Source organism: Tympanuchus pallidicinctus, unplaced genomic scaffold, assembly GCF_026119805.1.
Source record: "Tympanuchus pallidicinctus isolate F22 unplaced genomic scaffold, pur_lepc_1.0 scaffold3, whole genome shotgun sequence".
Taxonomy (NCBI): Eukaryota; Metazoa; Chordata; class Aves; order Galliformes; family Phasianidae; genus Tympanuchus; species Tympanuchus pallidicinctus.
This window is the reverse complement of record NW_026294747.1, coordinates 57000430-57019677: the sequence shown is the minus strand read 5'-3', so window position 1 is coordinate 57019677 and position 19248 is coordinate 57000430. Positions and strand designations below refer to the sequence as shown.

At 47.6% G+C, this 19248-nt stretch overlaps 2 protein-coding genes across 4 annotated transcripts in view; both read left to right on the top strand.

Moving 5' to 3' along the window:
- NIN (ninein) overlaps nt 1-7499 on the top strand; it is a 53406-nt gene extending 45907 nt beyond the window's left edge. For 2 of the 3 annotated variants that reach the window (XM_052696508.1, XM_052696504.1), the window contains 2 exons: nt 2197-2310; nt 3268-7499. In XM_052696508.1, coding sequence (XP_052552468.1) covers nt 2197-2310; nt 3268-3477 — 324 coding nt within the window. In that variant the 3' untranslated portion in view covers nt 3478-7499. Of the gene's footprint in view, nt 1-66; nt 2174-2196; nt 2311-3267 lie in introns of those variants that run through there. The other variant, XM_052696505.1, reaches the window with a different exon arrangement.
- A 265-nt stretch (nt 7500-7764) lies between these two features.
- SAV1 (salvador family WW domain containing protein 1) lies at nt 7765-19204 on the top strand. Its single transcript, XM_052696649.1, has 5 exons — nt 7765-7969; nt 8714-9160; nt 14373-14643; nt 15936-16079; nt 18097-19204. Exons 1-5 carry the CDS (start codon nt 7876-7878, stop codon nt 18296-18298), a joined length of 1158 nt encoding a protein of 385 aa, XP_052552609.1. The 5' UTR covers nt 7765-7875; the 3' UTR covers nt 18299-19204.
- The last annotated feature ends 44 nt before the right edge of the window (nt 19205-19248 follow it).

Genomic DNA, 19248 nt, shown 5'->3' with positions numbered 1-19248 from the left:
ACGTACGTATTTATAAAGACAACCTGGATATCAGGGTGAAGTGTCCCACTTACCTTCTCTCTCTAGGCCTTGCTACCGGAGCAGCGAGCAGTGCATGCAGATTCCTACAGGAGGATCGGGCACCTCTGACAGCTTGGCTGCTTACCACCTCATTCCTTGCCATGATACACACACACAAACACACAAACTGGCATAAGCTGAGAAACTTGAGGATCCATTTTTTTATTATTATTATTTTAAGTCTCTGCAGTGTTATTTCCTATTTATTTGCCCAGGAGTGATTTTTTTTTTTTTCTGGACGTTGTCAGCTGTTCTTTTTCATTTGTTGCAAATCATTTCTATTTATGTTATTTAAAATGTGGGTTTTCTCAATGTGGGAAGAGCCTATTTTTCTTAAATGGTACTGATTTTATATGAGACAAAGGAAATCTGGGGTATTTATGCTGCTTTTTGTTTTTGTATAAGATGCCTAAACTTTTATACTGGGGAAAGATGACATTTTTGATGTAAATGCAAAATAAATTTTTTTAAACATGACGTCTCTTGTCTTAATAGCATCAGAAGCCTCAGCTTTATGACCAAGAATTAACAAGTTTTAGACAACATTGTTGAATTTCTTCATGGATGGGGCCCTGGGCAACCTGAGCTGGTGGTTGGAATTGGATGGGCTTTAGGGTCCCTTCCAACCCAACCGTGCTGTGGTTCTAACACATGACTTCTGGGGAAGATTTGCAGTAGAGGATGTACTTTGATATGGAATATTCTGCTTCCCCAGGACGCATTGGAGCACATTTGAGACAAGAGTTTCCGTAGTACTGAGATCCTATTGCTGTGACCATCAAGTAAAAAGGGTAGTGGAAGGAAAGGGGAAAATGATCAGACTTGTTTCTCAGATGATGTTCCTTAGTGTTTTTCTCCTGTCTCCAAGTACTAGTTTAAATGAGACTTATTACTAATAATTTGAGGTCAACAACTGCTTCTTTAAGGGTTATCTTTTTTGTTTGTCTTTCTAAAAGCTTGAGCTGGCTTCTCCCATCAAGCATGAAGTGTGAAATTAGGTAGAACGCTCATCTTTAAGCCAAGAATCAAGGATCACGGACATTAAGACCACTAATCTAATTCTTAGATTCCATTGAACCACTCCCTCAAGGCTCCAAGTGTGCCCAGTATGATATGTAATGCCCAGCCATGGTCTTGAATTCCAATTAAGTTACAGAAGATAACAAAGATGACTTTGCTGGAATTCCTTTTAGTAGTATGGATTAAAAGTTAGAAACGCACCCAGCCCAGCAGCACTTTAACTCTGCTTTCTGGGTGGCACTAATGCAACATTTTTTGATGTCTTTATAAGCTAAGCAGTCATGCAGCTCCATAATTAGATTTAGGAGCTTCTGGAGTTCTAACAAATAGAATCTTGAGCGGACTTGAATCAATCCATCCAACAGGGTGTTTCTACAGCAGTTAAGATGAACAACTGACTCCTCACAGTTCTGGTGTTTCTGACTTACTTGGGAGACTTGCATTCAAACTGTTGATGCAACAGGCATTCTCCTAGAGTCATGGGATCACCAAGGTTGGAAAATATTAGGAGATCATCCAGTCCAACCATCCACTTATCACCAGTAGTTCTCACTAAACTGACGTCTGTGGTTTGTTTTGATTGTAGTTAGGTTTACCACTGCCTCACTCAAGAAAAATAACAAAAGCACGTTGGATTATTCAGAAGCATTAGCCTTATACAACTAATCAAATAAAGTAGAAATCAGGATCGGAATAATAATGTGCTAATTTTAGGGTATAATTGGATTTTGAAAGGCCTTTGGAATGAAGAGTTATGGTCAAAGTAACAAGCCAGCATGACTGCCTCTTTTCTTTTTTTTCCCCCTAATACAGATCAGCATCCAAAGAATGAAAAAGGGAATCTATCCACGTCCAGTTATCACAGAATACAGATACAGAACTTAGAATTTTGTATTGATTTGTCTTATGTAAAGTAATCTAACATGTAACTTAGACTTAATGCCATGAATGTCCTTTAAACGTTGCTTCCATGATCTGTTTATTAACTGTGTTGACTCTTTAAAATGAACACAAACGTGGAGTGGCAACACTTTTCTTCTGCATGAAGTGAAAGGAAGGATAGCACTGAGTGTGACCTGACCTTTGTAAACAGATTTCTTTCCTTTTGCTTTCCAGGGGGGCCATGAACAGCTTCTAAAGATGATGGAAGAGCGGATGATGGATGTTGAACAGAAACTGAGGCTCGTGAAGAGGCTTCTCCAAGATAAAGTAAATCAGCTGAAGGAACAAGTAAGCCTTCTTGCCCTTTTCCCCAAATCTTCCCTGTTGCTTCTGTAAAAAGCTAAGCAGGCCAAAGCCACAACATTGCTCTTGCTGAGAAGAAAGTTAAAGATGTTTTTCTTTGGGTTCTTCTTAGCTAACATATTTGCCCAAAACTTCACAGAAATTCAAACTGAAGTCTGAATTAATCGCTCATTAATTCCCTAAAAGCTATGCACGTTTGGTATGCAGGCACACTTAAAGTCAGGAAACAAATGTAAAATTGGGCCAAGTATTTTAGCTGGAGAAGTTGCTTACAAAGGACTAAGGAATTTTCTGAAGAATACAGGGCTTACAGAACTGGTTTTTCCACACCCCCTGACCCAACACATCCTTTGCTCGATAAGATTTTGGGGTTTCTGTTCTTGCTCTGGTCTGTCTTCTTCAGAAATTCTCAATAGGGTTCTTTTGTACACTTAGCAGGGAGCGACACGATAGCATTGGAGAGAACGTCTGCCCTCTGTTGAGGTGCAATCTCCCCTCTCATTTTAAGGAGAAGCTACACCGATGCGGTCTCATGCCAAATTGCTTCTCCAATGTAAATAGACAGATGTCGAGCTGCTTTCCCTGATTTGATAGGGTGGCCCAAACCTGTGTGGAATGACCTGTGTGGGACCGATGAGCACGTGGAGCACACCTGTCCTTACAGAGCAAATGCAAAAGGGTCGTTTGAAGCCCTCCAACATCTTCGTGATCTTTCAAGTTCCTTGCAAAGACTTTCCAGTTTCAAAGCGTTCATAGCATCCGTGATGACTCCGTAAATATCTAGTTTGTAACAGATGAGAGTAGAGAATGAGAGGGCAGGTTGTCTGCCTTGGATACGTTAAAATGAAGGCGTTCAGCTGTGCCTCCTGACCCTTTAAAAAAGCTTTACGTTTCTCTGTTGCTGTTTGTGTGCTCAGTAATAACGTTTCGCTCACGGTTCAGCTTTCCAAGAACACCAAAGCAGACGCAGTGGTCAAGGATCTCTATGTTGAGAACGCTCAACTGCTGAAGGCTTTGGAGATGACGGAGCAGCGCCAGAAAACTGCCGAGAAGAAAAACTATTTACTAGAAGAGAAGATCGCCAACCTCAATAAGATCGTAAAGAACTTGGCATCCCCATCTTTCAGTTCAGCAGCTGAGTTAAGATCATAGCAAAGCCCCGAAGTACGCCACAATCCCGTGCACTTTACTGGAATTGTAATATTTCAGCTTTTCACTGCGTTGCCTTTTTGTATTGATGAACCTTTAGTTAAGAGATGCCTCCAAGGGGTGGCAGAGCTAAATCCCAAGCAGACACTGCCTACAGAGATCCTTATGTTTATTCCCAAACTATTTTTCTGCTCAGTTTTGGCTAAAAGTAATCTTTGCTATGTAAAAAAAAAAAAAAAACACACAAAAAAAGGGATGTTTTTCTAGGTTAACTTATTTTGATACTTTGGTTTTAATTTAAAACACGAATGCTGAATATACTGAATTGATTATTTCTATTTAGGTCGAAGCACAAACTGCTGATATTGAACTAATGACTTTAAAACCCTTTTGGTTTTCTGGGATACTTCTTGGTCCAAACCTAGTAATATAATTATAATATAATCAGGCTCATCTGAGTTGGAAGGGACCTGTAGGTCTGCTCCAACTGGAACAGGAAACAAGGAGGGACATCTACAGTCTGAATACTGCTGATGGAATCGCTATTGAAAGCAAGACTTTCCCGGTGTTGTCTGTATCCTGCAATACAGTTCTAGTTTCTGTAAAGCAATATGCTCCACTTCTGCATTAGGAATCTGGGTTATTCCTCATGGCTGTTTCTCCACAGAAGAAAAGCAGTCAAAGATGCGTACATAGACTACTGCCTCCAACTGACCTAACTGTGTTTTATCTGGAGAAATGTCCCAGGTGGCCAATAAAGACTACTGCTCTTTTTTTATTATTTTTTTTTTAAGAAATTGTACAGGCCTTTTTTTTTTTTTTTTAAATACAAAACAGTAGAAGAGTTTCTTCACCAAACAGAAGCGAAGAAATGTAAGTTGTGCATTCAGTATAGTGGTGGAATATTATTACACAGCTGGCAGAAGAAGGAAGAGGGGAACTTAGTGATGTGGCTCTGGGCAGCCTGGGCTGCTGGTTGGTGACCTGCACACAGCAGGGGTTGGAACTGGATGAGCACTGTGCTCCTTTGCAACCCAGGCCATGCTGTGATCAGGCCTCACAGAGCTCTGTCACTAATGCAGTGCTCTGTGTGATGTGGTGATTTGCAAGGACGTGTCTTCTGTAGTGGGTCTGAGTACAGAAGCTAAGTTTGCAATTAACGGTGAGGAAACAAACTCGATGTGAATACAAAGAACTCAGGGAATAAGACATTCGTTTCCTTCAGTTTAATAGATGTGGATGTTGATGTCAGTAGATGGAGGTTAACATGCGCTAGGGAGAGCAGGATGAACAGAATTACGTTCAGTCGAGTATTGCCTTCGTACTCCCTGAGCAACCTGCAGTGGTGCTGCAGTCAGGAAGGCTGAAGAGCACACAGTCCTGTAATGACAGGTGGTAATTACACCTCCTATCTGACGAGTTCATGGGGAACGCAGGCTTTTTGGGATCACCTTCAGGAGTGAGATGGGCCCAACAGCAGTCGCTGAATGAGAGCTCACACGCTTTGGAGCTGGTTGTAACCAATTATTACCAACGGTCTAAATGTGATGCTAGCTTTCCTTACAAATGCTGGTCTCCATCAGACCAGTAAGGTGTACTTATTGTAAATAAAACCAGTGAAAGGGGCCATACTGGCAATACTTGAAACTGGACCTCTTTAAATATGCATAAATCGTGAGTGCAGGAGGGGAAGATGGGAGCTTTATCTCTGGGACTACTAGCAAGGTGACAGTTGTGACAGCATTTGTGACGTGGCAGCTGTCTCCTGGACATTGGGATGCAACTGCCCACACCCTGCTGGGTAACCTATGGAAGGTGACTTTCACTCAGCAGTGTGGCTGTAGGGGATGCTGCCTTTGTCTAAAGGGTTATCTGCCACTCACAGGGCTGAGGGACTGAACTGCACTTGCTGGGTACGACCTCCTCTTCTCCTCCTCCATTGCCTTATAAGAAAAGACATACCATAGTGGCAGAATATCTTGGAGGAACAAAAATTTCCTTTTAAATTATTTCACTATTCTGCTGTTGTGAATGCCCGTACTGGTTATTTCTCTATGTAATCTCAGCGATTCACATATCTTGTAAATCTCCGCTGCAAAAACACGTTGACAAATAGCACTGACATGAGTTGGAGCTTGATTTTAAAATTTGAAGTTGAGAGATCCTTCTTTTAATATTGGAACAGGTTGCCCAAGGAGGCTGTGGATGCCCCATCCCTGCAGGCATTCAAGGCCAGGCTGGATGTGGCTCTGGGCAGCCTGGGCTGCTGGTTGGCGACCTGCACACAGCAGGGATTGGAGCTGGATGAGCGCTGTGCTCCTGTGCAACCCAGGCCATGCTGTGATTCTGTGATTCTGTATTAATCTGTAAGTGGTAACAGTCGTAATCATAGAACAGTTTGAGTCGGAAGGGACCCTTAAAGGGACCATCTGGTCCCACTCCCCTCAGTGGACATGGACATTCATGAACCCATCCTCTGACCTTGGCTGTCTGCAGGGATGGGGCCCCATCACCTTTCTGGGCAACTTATGTAGTGCTTCATGCTACACCTCTGTGTGTGGGTACCAGGGCTGTGTGTTAGCAGTGTGGTAACTGAGCACACATTGAACTATGCTTACCCTATGGAAATTAGCAAAGTTTCAAACTATTTCCAGGAAACAACGCGTGGTATGGTTCAGATGATCAGAACTGTGTTTGGAAATGTATTATTAGCTAATACATACTAACACCACTTCATATGTTGTCCAGGAGTGACTGGTCACTGTCCCTGGAGGTGTTCCAAAGCCATGGAGATGTGGCACTGAGGGATGTGGGCATGGTGGGCTGGTTGGGTTTGGGGATCTTGGAGGTCTTTTCTAACCTAAATGACTCTGTGATTCTACGAGAAAAAGGGAGCCAAGCTATAATGTTAGCACTGCAATACAGGGGAGAAGCAGAGAAAAGGGGTTCTAACTGTCCCTCTTCCCGCTCTATCCTGCCTCCTTCTACGTTTCTTTCTTCCAAACATCAACCTAACCAACTGGAAAGGACAGGAGAAGGGTGCAGGAGGAAAACAGTGGGCAAAAACTCAAATCTCATTGGAATGCTTGTGCGAATGAATTCTCAGAAGTGCCTTTTGTCATTACGCATGCTGGAGCCTTTCTATGCTGTACTACTTTTGCTGCTGCAGGACAATTCAGGATAAACCCTTCCCAGGCGGGGGGAACGGTCACGGTGCTCCAACCAGCGTTGTGTTGCTTGTTGTGTCAGCTCAAGAAATAAGCAGCTCGTCCCACAAAGTCAAGGCTACTGAAAATAAGCATAGAAACGTGCAAACATGCAAAGCATTTGTGGTCTTTTGTGCATGAATGTGTCTCCGGTGCACTGCAGGCATTTTAAAGATACCAAAGTGTTTAGTGGTGTGGTAAATCACTGAGTTTCTGGGCCTCCTTGGTACAGCAGGGCTCAGCAGTTAGGATATTAGTTACTTCATGGCCAGAAGGTGTTTTAAATGCTTTCAACTCTCGCTTTATGAATCACTGTGAAAATCAAGGCATGTGGGTATGCAGGGTTGGAGTTTAGGGAGGGGCAGAGCAATCGCACTCGTATCAAACGGATGTGAGCTGAATTCACCCCATTGAAGTCCTCCGTGTCAATATAGAATGGTATAAAAGCATTCTTTGCTATGCATACTCCCATTACCACTTCGGGTACAAAGAGAATGGAAATATTTCAATTCTGACTGACAAAAGAAAGGGTTGTAACATACTTTTAGCCAAATGACAGGCGAGGTAGAGCCGGGGACAGCCTGGGTCTGTCAAGTACAACACAAATGGCATCACCATCTCTCAGGTTTTCCACGACTGCCTGCTGTGTGAGATGCCACCACTGCTGACGTGTTTGCTGTGTAAACGGAGACGGTCGTGTGTGTTTGTTTTCGTTGGGTCTGTTGTGATGTGCTGTCCTTACACCCCCATGTAAAGCAGGAGGAACCAACCTACGTGTTATTTATAATGAATGTAAAAAATAAAAAGAAATCACTGTAAGACTCTTGCTCGTGGCTGTGGGGTTGTTTTTTAGTTTGCTTGTTTGTTTGTTTTTTCCATCTTTTATGGAAATGGTACGGGCGGAGGGTTTGGATCTCAGAGGGTTTTGCCAACCGGAATGATCGCGGCCTCCCGTCCGCCAGGGGGCGCCGCGCCCGCGCCGCCGCGCCGCTCTATCCTCATCCTTCCTCTCGTCTCCTCCCCCCACAACGCCCCGCGCCTAACGGCACCCCGCGGCCGCGCCCCGCAGCCCGCCCCCCGCTCACGGCCTCCGCCCGCCGCCCTGAGCGCCTGAGGGGGCCGCGGGCGGCCCGGCCCTGCGCGGAGCGGAGCCGGGCATGCGGGCGGCGGGAGCGGGCCGGGAGGAGGCGGTGGGATGCTGTCGCGGAAGAAAACGCGGACGGAGCTCTCGAAGCCCGGCGAGGTGCAGGGGAAGTACGTGAAGAAGGAAACCAGCCCGCTGCTCCGCAGTGAGTAACCGAGCGCCGGGCGGGGCGGGGCGGGAGCGCGGCACGGAGCTGGGAGGGCTCGCGGTTACGGCACGGAGCTCGGCTGCGCCCTCAGCCGGCCGCCAGCCATCAGCACGGCCTGCGGGAGCCGCCCGGCGCTGAGCGGGGCGCGGCTGAGGGCTGCAGGGCGGGGAGCGATCAGTGCTGTGTGAATGGGCCTGGGGGGGAACAAAGGGTAATGGTTTGAAGTGGAGGGAGGGCAGATGGAGGTTGGATGTCAGGGGAAGTTGTGTGCTGTGAGAGTGGTGAGGTGCTGGAACAGCTGCCCAGAGAGGCTGTGATGCCCCGTCCATCCCTGGAGGTATTGAAGGCCAGGTTGGATGGGGCCCTGGGCAGCCTGGGCTGCTGTGAAATGTGGAGGTTGGTGGCCCTGCATGGCACAGGGGGGTTGGAGCTTCGTGATCCTTGAGGTCCCTTCCAACCCGGGCCGTTCTGTGATTCTTTGATTCTCTGAGTGGGAGCTGTTTGTGTTGGCTTCTTTTGCTGTCAAAACTCTGCTTCTTTGACAATAGGTTCTGTGTGTGCAGGCTTTTGTTGTGCCAGTGCAAACTGCAGCCCCACCGTTATGCTGCTGTATGCATTAGAGGTGCTTTAAAGGGGTTCTGGCATTAGAATGGAGTCACTTGCATGGTGTAAGTCAGGCACCCTAGCTAACCAAATACCATAAGTGCGTGCAGAGTTCATTTCCCTTCTCTGCCGTAACAGATCTGATGCCTTCCTTTATCCGTCACGGTCCGACCATTCCAAGACGAACTGATATCTGCCCTCCTGACCCGAGTCCTTCTGCTTATGGCTCTGGTGGAGATGGAGCTGTTTCCAGAAACCAGAGTTTCCTTCGAACGCCGGTGCAGAGGCCGCCACAAGAAATAATGAGGCGTGAAAGCAACAGACTGTCTGCGCCTTCCTACTTTGCTCGAAGTTTAGCTGATGTTGCTAGAGAATATGGCTCTTCCTCCCAGTCCTTTCTAGCAGAAACCAATTCGGTTTTGGAAAACGGAGATGCTGGCACACGTTGTTACTATTATGATCACTTCTATGATGCCCAGAGGAGACGTCAGTTGAACGATCGCTTGCATGAGGACTACAGGTATTACGAGCACAGCGGGGAGCTTTTCCAGAGGATGTCTCACAACCATGGGCGGCGCACCTCAGGTGAGGATGGGTTCATTGCTGCCCTTCACATGTCACTGAACAGCTTCAGGTACAGAGGCATTTCATAGCATCACAGCACGGCCTGGGTTGCACAGGAGCACAGCGCTCATCCAGCTCCAACCCCTGCTGTGTGCAGGTCGCCAACCAGCAGCCCAGGCTGCCCAGAGCCACATCCAGCCTGGCCTTGAATGCCTGCAGGGATGGGGCATCCACAGCCTCCTTGGGCAACCTGTGCCAGTGCCTCACCACCCTCTGGCTGAAAAACTCCCTCCTCATATCCAACCCAAACCTCCCCTGTCTCACTTTAAAACCATTCCCCTTGTCCTGTCACCACCCACCCTCACACACAGCCGTTCCCCTCCTGTTTATCTGCTCCCTTCAAGCACTGGAAGGCCACAGTGAGGTCTACCTGGAGCCTTCTCTTCTCCAAGCTAAACAAGCCCAGAATATCATTGTGTCATTTGATTTTTGTTAATTTTATAAAGAATTATTTATTGTTGAACGATGAGTAATGACTGTTTCGTGTAATTAACAAATTGGCTTGCAGTTAGTGCTGAAATTCATTTCCTAGTGCCTGAATTCTTTTTGGCTTGTAATACTGTAATATTATGAAGACAGGCTGAGGGAGCTGGGCTTGTTCAGCATGGAGAAAAGAAGGCTGCGGGGTGAGCTCAGTGCAGCCTGCAGTGCCTAAAGGGAGCCTGCAGACAGGAGGGGAGTCAGCTCTTGGCAAGGGGAGATGGCAGCAGGACAAGGGGAAATGGTTTGGAGTTGAGGGAGGGCAGATGGAGGTTGGATGTCAGGGGGAAGTTGTGTGCTGTGAGAGTGGTGAGGTGCTGGAACAGCTGCCCAGAGAGGCTGTGATGCCCCGTCCATCCCTGGAGGTGTTGAAGGCCAGGTTGGATGGGGCCCTGGGCAGCCTGGGCTGCTGTGAAATGCGGAGGTTGGTGGCCCTGCGTGGCACAGGGGGGTTGGAGCTTCGTGATCCTTGAGGTCCTTCCAACCCGGGCCATTCTGTCATTCTGTGTGACTGAGGAAGGATCATACTCACACACTGCCTTCGCAGGGAAGGACTTGTCATATTTTTCTGCTGGCACAAGAGAATCAGATATAAAAATCCCTTAAATATTTATTTTTGAAGTATTTGGTTAACTGTGATGGCTCAGAAGAGCCATTGGTTTGTATGTCATGTTGCTGTAGGTGTACTGAGATAAGAAACGTGGGATGTCATTACCCATAGAAAGGTGACCTTACAGGCAGTGTTGGAGTGATGTTTATATTCCTGAAATGATGTTCAGTGAGGAGTTTGGAAGAAGCACTTCAGACCTGTGAATAATGTAGTGAAATATGCTTTTAGTTCATTGTGGCTTGCAATCTGCTGGTAAAAATGGCAGCAGTGAGGCTGAGGATGGAGTTAAAAAGCTGACAACGCTTTGGTGGTGGTGTTTGTTTGTAACACAGAGGTGTTCCAACGAAGGAGAGCAGTGCTGGCATTGCTGCTGGCAGGCAGTGCATTTTGAGGTGCTGATGTTTCAGACTTGCTACTTCATCCTTAGCTTTGCTAAATGCTGGCTAACTACATGGGGCTCTCTGGACTGTGCAGGAAACCCATCCGTCTGTTGGCTGCTCATCATTAAATATGTACCTGGTCCTCATGGCAGCACCTGTTGGCTTCTGCTGTGGGACTGGAGATTTCAAAACCAGTGTTGCTGTGTTGTAGATGCAGAGATGGAGCTCCACTTGTTAGTTTGAAGGTGAAGTTAATCTAGCAAATTGCTAACACAGGCAGAACGCAGGACTTTTCAGCTGTGTCTTTCTCAGTTGAAGCAACACAGCTTTCTCTCTCAGCAGGCTTTTCTCTCTTGTCTATCTCCAGGCCTTCTTAGCCTTTGGAAAACAAGGAGCTGCTGGTGGGTTTTGGTCTTTGTCACTTGTGTGTGTTTGCAGTTAACAGCTTGGACAGATTTCATGATGGATGAGCATTCAGTCTCACGTATATGCAGGAAATAATCCTGAGAGGTGAACCAACACATTATCCCTTCTCCTCTGCTTTTACCTTTCATCTCAACACTGGACGTGGACTCTTAGGCTCCACTGTAGTTTCACTGCAATAAGAATGTTAACCTCTGGCCTTCTGTCCTCTGAAGAATCAGTGTTACTTTATATCAGTAGAAGTACCATGTGGTCAACCATAATAAAACCTCCTATCTCCTTGTTTCCTTCCCCTGGCAGCTAAGCTCAGTCTGATTTCAGCCACCCACTGTTCTGCAGCCTTGTTTCCCTTGAGCAGCACCAGTCCCTCTAATTGCCAGTTCCTCTCTCCTTGTCTCCAGCACAGTCAAGTCTTCTGCATCCCTTGCCTTGTTCTGGATCACCTCTTTCCTGCACGTTTCCATCACTGTTGGTAAGATTTTCACCTCAGTGGAGTCCTTTACAAAGTGAATTGAAATGTCTTCTCACTGACTCCTCACACTCAAAGGATTTGGCTTGAAGCAAATGTCTTGATTTTTTTTCAGGAGGCGACAGGGTTGCATTGCATTGATGTTTCTCCTTCAAGTCGTGTCACTGATTCATTTCTCCACACCTTCCTTTTCTTATTCTTGTCAGATTTATTTTAATTCCTAACTCGTGTGAGTGGTTTTCCTGAAAAGAGCCCTCACTTATTTCCCAGTGTTGTGTGTTCTGTTACCTCTATGGCATTTCGTGATATTTTTAAATTTATTTTTAGAAGTGTTGGTTTCAGCTTAATTCTAAGAGACCTTCCTCACCTTTCCTCGCCATCTCTGTCCTCTCCTCTAGGTGAAAGGTTTGGGGAGGTCTGTGGTTGAACTTCAAGGTGAGCTCAGTGCAGCCTGCAGTGCCTAAAGGGAGCCTGCAGACAGGAGGGGAGTCAGCTCTTGGCAAGGGGAGATGGCAGCAGGACAAGGGGAAATGGTTTGGAGTTGAGGGAGGGCAGCTGGAGGTTGGATGTCAGGGGGAAGTTGTGTGCTGTGAGAGTGGTGAGGTGCTGGAACAGCTGCCCAGAGAGGCTGTGATGCCCCGTCCATCCCTGGAGGTGTTGAAGGCCAGGTTGGATGGGGCCCTGGGCAGCCTGGGCTGCTGTGAAATGTGGAGGTTGGTGGCCCTGCATGGCACAGGGGGGTTGGAGCTTCGTGATCCTTGAGGTCCCTTCCAACCCGGGCCGTTCTGTGGTTCTGTCACAGAATGTTATATCTATAGCATAGATTGGAACTAACTTGTAGCCAAGCCCTCAGAGTTTATTTATACCCCTTTGAGTGGTGAGCTGAGCACCTCTGACCTGTATATGACAGTTCTGAGATGGACATCCCAGTGTACTGAGGGCAGAAGCCATGCAGCTGGAGGTGACTGCTGCTGCAGAAGCAGAGCTGCCCATGCTGTCCTGCCAGCAAGGCATGGCTTTGCTTTTTGGCCTGCTTCCCATAGCAGTTCTGCTTATGATCAGATGCTGGCTTTCCTATTTACCTGAGTCCATCCTCCAGCCTTCGTTGGCTCTCTTTAGCACGCACAGGCCTTGTGGCAGCAGAACTTGAGGGTGGCTTCCTGCCTGTTTGTCATCCTGCCTTGGGCAACTTCTGATACCAGCCTTAAAGTGTTAAAGAAACATTCACCTTTACCCCGTGAATCAAATCCATTTGTATTTGCTGCTGCAATCATGAAGGAATTCGAGTGGGAGGAACTCTTTAAAAAGCACAACTAGACAAAATGCTGGTGGGGAGAGCAGCAAAATATGTTTATACCTTTATGAAAACCGTTCCCCTCTGTCAAATCTGGGTATTCGGATTTGTGGTTTAATATTTGTTGTTTATTTGCACTTCTTACCCAGAGTGCAGTATTTTCAAGAAGCTTAAATGTTGGTATTTTGTCATTGGAATGCAAACAAAACCAGTGGTGTAACCATGGTTTGAAATGCTCTCCCTGGCCCCAGCATGGCTAAAGGTCAGGCAGCAGCTCGCATGCTCCTTCTCACTGGAAGTAGAGGGCTGAGTTGCTTAATCCTAATGAGGATGGAGCTGTCACGTGGACACAGCTATTAGCCTGCCTTCACAAAGCTGATGAGTGGGTGAGTGCTCTGACAAGGGGAGAAACTGTGAGGCTGTGCAGTGCAGAGCACACACAGGCCAGAAATGGGTCTGTAGGCGAGCAGATGCCTCCTGCAGGGCAGAACTCAGGAGGAACTGCTTGCGTTTATTCCCTTCTGTTCATTCTGTTGCTTTGAAACCTTTGCACTGCGTTGGTGATGACGTTGATCTGTCACTGGAATCACAGCCCAGCTGGTTCTCAGTCTGCCATCCTGCAGGTAAGGGCTGTGTGTGCTGGTGGAAGGAGCCGTTCCTGTGGTCATCCAACAGGAGTGTGGAATTTGCTGAGAAATACAAGAGCTTTTCTGCTGCTCTGCTCTTCCTGTTGTCATTCGGAGTGAATTCTGTACCTGAAAGGCTGTGCCTTTTCCTTCCACTCAGGAATAAGTGCACCAAAATGTTAGCTGTGCAAAACAAGCAGAGGGATGCGTTCCTCATTGGCTAACACAGCATTTATGGTCATATCTGTTCCTGACTTCAAGAGACTGGGGAAAGGAGCTCCCACACCCCTTCTTGTGCCTGTGGGGAAATAGTAATGTACAAACCCTGAGTGCTGAGGTTGAATAGATTCATTTGATGAAAAGGTAATTGGAATTTTGTTTATCCAAAGACTGAATAACTGTAGAATTGCAGATAAGTGAAGGAAATGCCTTAAGTAGAGTTGAGTTTGGGCCAGCACAGCCAGCAGGAGCACATTCAGTAGGCACCCAGAAGGTGAAAGACATCTGTGGAAGTCTTGGTTGCATCACTTGGTTGTTTTCCCTCATTTTTCTTTGGAAGGGAGCTGATAGAACAGCCCTGAGTGTCCACAGGACATAGGAGGAAAGGGCAGAGGAAACTGGAATGGCTGCTGATGGCTGCACTGCACGAGCCTGACTCTTCCCTCCTGCTTGTGTTACTGTTCTTCAGCGGTTAATCTGGAAAACTTTGCTATGTGATTTCTTTTCCAGGCAGTCGGAGTCTATGATCATAACCTGAGCAGGATTTCTTTTACAAATGTATGCAGGGGTGTGCTGGAAACCTGGCAGCGTTGTGCTCTGTGTCTGAGGAGGGGGGAACGTTGGTTTGAGGTGCTACCCATTGAGGTAAACACCTTGATTTTCTGTCTTTAGGCATCGGGAGAGTTGCTGCTACGTCCCTAGGAAATCTCACAAATCACAGCTCTGAAGACTTACCTCTGCCCCCTGGCTGGTCGGTGGACTGGACTATCAGAGGAAGGAAGTACTACATCGACCACAACACCAACACCACGCACTGGAGCCACCCCCTGGAGCGCGAGGGGCTGCCGCCGGGCTGGGAGAGAGTGGAGTCCGCAGAGTTTGGAGTGTATTATGTGGATCACATCAATAAAAGAGCTCAATACAAACATCCCTGCGCTCCCAGGTACGGCGGCAGCTTGCTTGTTGTGATTGGCCTTGTCCTGGTTCAGCTGGGAATGGTGAAATGGCATCCGTACAGACTGGAAGGAGCAGGTCTTGGGAGCAGCCCTGCAGAGGAGGACCTGGGGGTCTTGATGGATGAAAAGCTGAACGTGAGCCAGCAGTGTGCTCTTGTGGCTTGGAAGGCAAATGGTGTCCTGGGCTCCAATAAAAGAGGGGTGGCAGCAGGGACAGGAGGTGATTGTCCCCCTCTGCTCTGCTCTTGTGAGGCCCCATCTGCAGTGCTGTGTGCAGGTCTGGAGCCCCCAGTACAGGAAAGGCAGGGAGCTGTTGGAGAGGGTCCAGAGGAGCCACAGAGATGAGCAGGGGGCTGCAGCACCTCCACTACAAAGACAGGCTGAGGGAGCTGGGCTTGTTCAGCATGGAGAAAAGCAGGCTGCGGGGTGAGCTCAGTGCAGCCTGCAGTGCCTAAAGGGAGCCTGCAGACAGGAGGGGAGTCAGCTCTTGGCAAGGGGAGATGGCAGCAGGACAAGGGGAAATGGTTTGGAGTTGAGGGAGGGCAGATGGAGGTTGGATGTCAGGGGGAAGTTGTGTGCTGTGAGAGTGGTGAGGTGCTGGAACAGCTGCCCAGAGAGGCTGTGATGCCCCGTCCATCCCTGGAGGTGTTGAAGGCCAGGTTGGATGGGGCCCTGGGCAGCCTGGGCTGCTGTGAAATGTGGAGGTTGGTGGCCCTGCATGGCACAGGGGGGTTGGAGCTTCGTGATCCTTGAGGTCCCTTCCAACCTGGGCCGTTCTGTCATTCTGTGATGTGATTCCATGAATTGCTTTTGCCTCACATACTATGTGCCAAAACCAGCTTATTTTTCAAAGTAAGCTTTACTGCTTCTGAACTGAGACTTTTAAAGTTGTAACTGTTGGTTTCTGTCTCTTCTGTTAGTTCAGTTTAGAAACTGTATTATTCTTACCTTACTAAAATAAAGCAGCTGTGACTTTCTCTGTGACTGCTGATGAAACAGCCAAGCTGCTGAGAGCAGAATTGAGTTTTAGACTGAAGGTAAACTTGATTGATGTTCTGGGAAGCTGTCTCTGAAACCCAAGTAAGTCATCTCTGGGATGCAGAGATATTTTAGCTGCTTAAAACACAAAGGTAAAATCAAGTTAGCACGCACCAAATCTACCAGTCAATTTCTGCTGTTTGATCCATCTTGCTATATTGCAGGAAGTCCATCTCTGTCTTAATGAGAGCAGGACATCCTGCTTGCTGCTTGCTGAATTTCTCTGCCTTCCTCCACACAGCGTTCCCCGTTACGACCAGCCTCCCCCAGTGACCTACCAGCCCCAGCAGGCAGAGAGAAGCCAGCCTCTCCTCGTCCCTGCCAACCCCTACCACACTGCAGAGATTCCAGATTGGCTGCAGGTCTACGCCAGGGCTCCTGTCAAGTAAGCTGGTTTTCTTTACTCTTATTTTGCACCACATTACACCTGCATCGTTTAGACAGAAACCAAGTGGATTCTGCTGTCTGAAAGTAGAGCTCCAGCTGCTGGCTGTTCCATAATTGAGTGAGAGCTGCTGCTGACAGTGGATGAGGAATCTGTGCTGGATTTTTCATATCAGAAATACAGTCAGACTAAATTTTGTGGATCGTTGCTGGCTGAGGATTCAGTCTAAACACTTCAGACCTGTAAATTTTGTTGCTCAATCGCCCATTCAACAAACTGCTGTCAGAATGTGCTTTTAAAACATATATAGTTTGAACACATATATATTATCAGATATTAATATACTATAATAGATCACTCACCATGCATATAACCCATGTTATATACATTTTGATCTAAGTCATATGGCACTTAAATCTCCCAAAAACATAGCAGAAATTGGCCTGGTAAGAGGACTGGACTCTTGACTCATCCAGGTGGAAACGGGTAAGTTGGAAAAAAGCACAACTGGTCTTTATCTGTGTCTTAGCAGAAGATTGGAGACCACTTCTATGGGTTGGCTTTGCTTAACACTCCCTGCAGAACTGGGGGCTTCACTTTCAGTGTGAGGATGGCGCCCCATGGCATATAAATGACACGGGGTATTTTTAGGAGCAGGGGATCTTCTGCAGGACTCAGTGTGAGTCAATGCAATGAAACGTGTTCTGACGGCTGCAGCTCTGCAGAAGGCTGACACTGAGTAGAAAGTCAGTTCCTGAAAGCATCCAGGTGGCATTTCAGTACCTATAAAACCACCTACTTCTTCCTGAGGAGAACGTGGTGAGACTGAGCTGTGCAGCAGGGCGCAGCTGGGGATTGTCAGACCGTGTGGCAGTCAGTGACTTCAGCTGCTTCTATTTCGTGTAATTGCAGTGGGTTTGATTACTTCTCGTGGCTGCTGGCAAACCCACCCAGATTTAAGTGCACCTAAAATCCAGTGGTGTGCTTGTGCAGCATGGGCGTGCTGAGTTCCTGTAACCTGGGAGAGGGCTGAGTTCCTAGAAATACTTCTAGGTTTTGGCTGCAGCTGCATTTCTTTATTTAGGACTTTGGCACATCTAGACAACGCAGTTTTAAGTATTTCAGCCTGTGTTGTGTAGGTTCTTGCTGGTTCTTCTCTTGAAACTTGAAGGTTAGCACTGTAAGATTCTCAGAGACATTCTGAAAGGCTGGGACACTAAAATCAGTGTTGGGAGGAACCCAAAATCACACACTTTTCAGCCTCCGTTTACCTTTCTTCAGCTGAAGCAGTGCTGGTACAAACCCTGGAATTTGTGGCAATCTCAAATGTGAAGAAGCAAACCCTGTTTCGTATTGATTTTGTGCTGGGAAAGGGAGGGGGAGAGATAGCAGCTGACTTGAGGGCTCCTTTAAGAACAGCTAAACCTGCACACTGTGTTTGTCCATCCTTGCAGTCAGCAGGAGCACCTGGTCAGTGCTCTGGGTGGACTTCATGTGCAGGGCACTGGGGGTGGGGAATCTGACAGTGCCTTCCGTGGAAGATTGCAGTTCAGATCCTTCCCCACCTCTTTTGAAGCACGGATCAGAACCTTTGTCTTTCTGCATGTAACCAGGATCTCATAGCTCTGCTCATTCCATCTTTTCTCTCGTTCTTTCAGCAGCTGCCTTGTCAGCTGCTGCTACCCAAGATGAGAAAATCGCATCGCAGGTGAATGACAGATGTTTAGAGGTGTGGGGAAGGAGCAGGAAATAACGAACCTGCAGGAAGGATGCAGCATCTCGTACAGAGCAAAGCTGTGGTGCTCAGACAGGGGAGCTCACTGTCAGCCAGAGGTTTGGCACCGAGGTGACATGGCCACTAACTAGGGCTGTTTCTCCTCGCTGATGCTACCTGGTCCTCTCCTCCCCTTGTCCCATGGGACTCGCGCCCCACGGTTTGAGATGCAGTGAGCGAAAGCAGCGCAGGACGAACACAGGGCAGCACAGCAGCCACAGGTAACCCTCTGTGCCACTCCAGGTACGACCACATCCTGAAGTGGGAGCTGTTCCAGCTGGCAGACCTGGACACGTACCAGGGCATGCTGAAGCTGCTCTTCATGAAGGAGTTGGAGCGCATTGTGAAGCTGTATGAAGCCTACAGGCAGGCTCTGCTCACCGAGCTGGAGCACCGCAAGCAGCGGCAGCAGTGGTACGCCCAGCAGCACGGCAAGAACTTCTGAGCTGCCCCACGGACACAGGGGAGGCCAGGAGCTTTCAGAAGCCCCCACAGTTCATAAAGAAGTGCTTTGGTTGAAAAGGCAGCTTATTTTTGTTGACATTGCACCTTTGTTATTATCCTCTTGAATATTTTTCTACATGTATTATGTATTGTTTATACAAATGAGAAACGTTTGTTAATCTTTTTCCATACAAAAACTAGTTTATTATGCTGAAAACCAGCGTGGAGCTGGAGCAGAGAGCTGATTCTGCTCTCCTTTCCTAGCAGTCGGCCGTATAACGGAGGAGCTGACTGCGTGTTTTGAAGCAGCAATAGATGCAGTTACCAGAAAGGCCCTGGGTGCAAAGCGCCGCTGCAATCCCTGGTGGCGGTGCAGCGCCTTTCCCTCAGGCCTTCCTGTGAGCTCTGCTTACAGCTTTAATGGACGGCGCACTGTTCCAGCCCTGCAGCACACAGAGCTGCCACGTGCTTCACACCAGCAAAGTGGGAGTTGCCTTATTTTTTTACTTCGTTGTTCCTTTAGCTTTCCTACCCCACCTCGCAGGCGGCAGAGGGGGAAACGCTGACCCTCCTTAAGGACCAACCTCACTGCAGAGCTTCCCCAGTGCGGCGTGTGAGCGCCAGCCCCGCACCTGGAAACGGCAGGGATGGGTCCCCACCTCCTCCTTTCTTACTGCTCTTTTTGAACCGAGCTGTGTCTTCTGTTTGGGTTCCTTACCTGGGGGAAATTTGTACGTGTACAGCGAGTGAGCCTCACCGCTGTTCTCATCTGGTTCATCGATTGTCCTGAAATGTTATTTATGGATTTCTTTTTAGTGCAATAAAAACACAGTTGCAGACAAAAAGAAAAAAAAAAGACGTTTCTTGTAAATCCTATGAATTCAATAAAAATCACTTTGTTTAATGAGGCGGGGGGTGATCAGCTCATTTCCGCTGCCCCAGGGGCCAAAC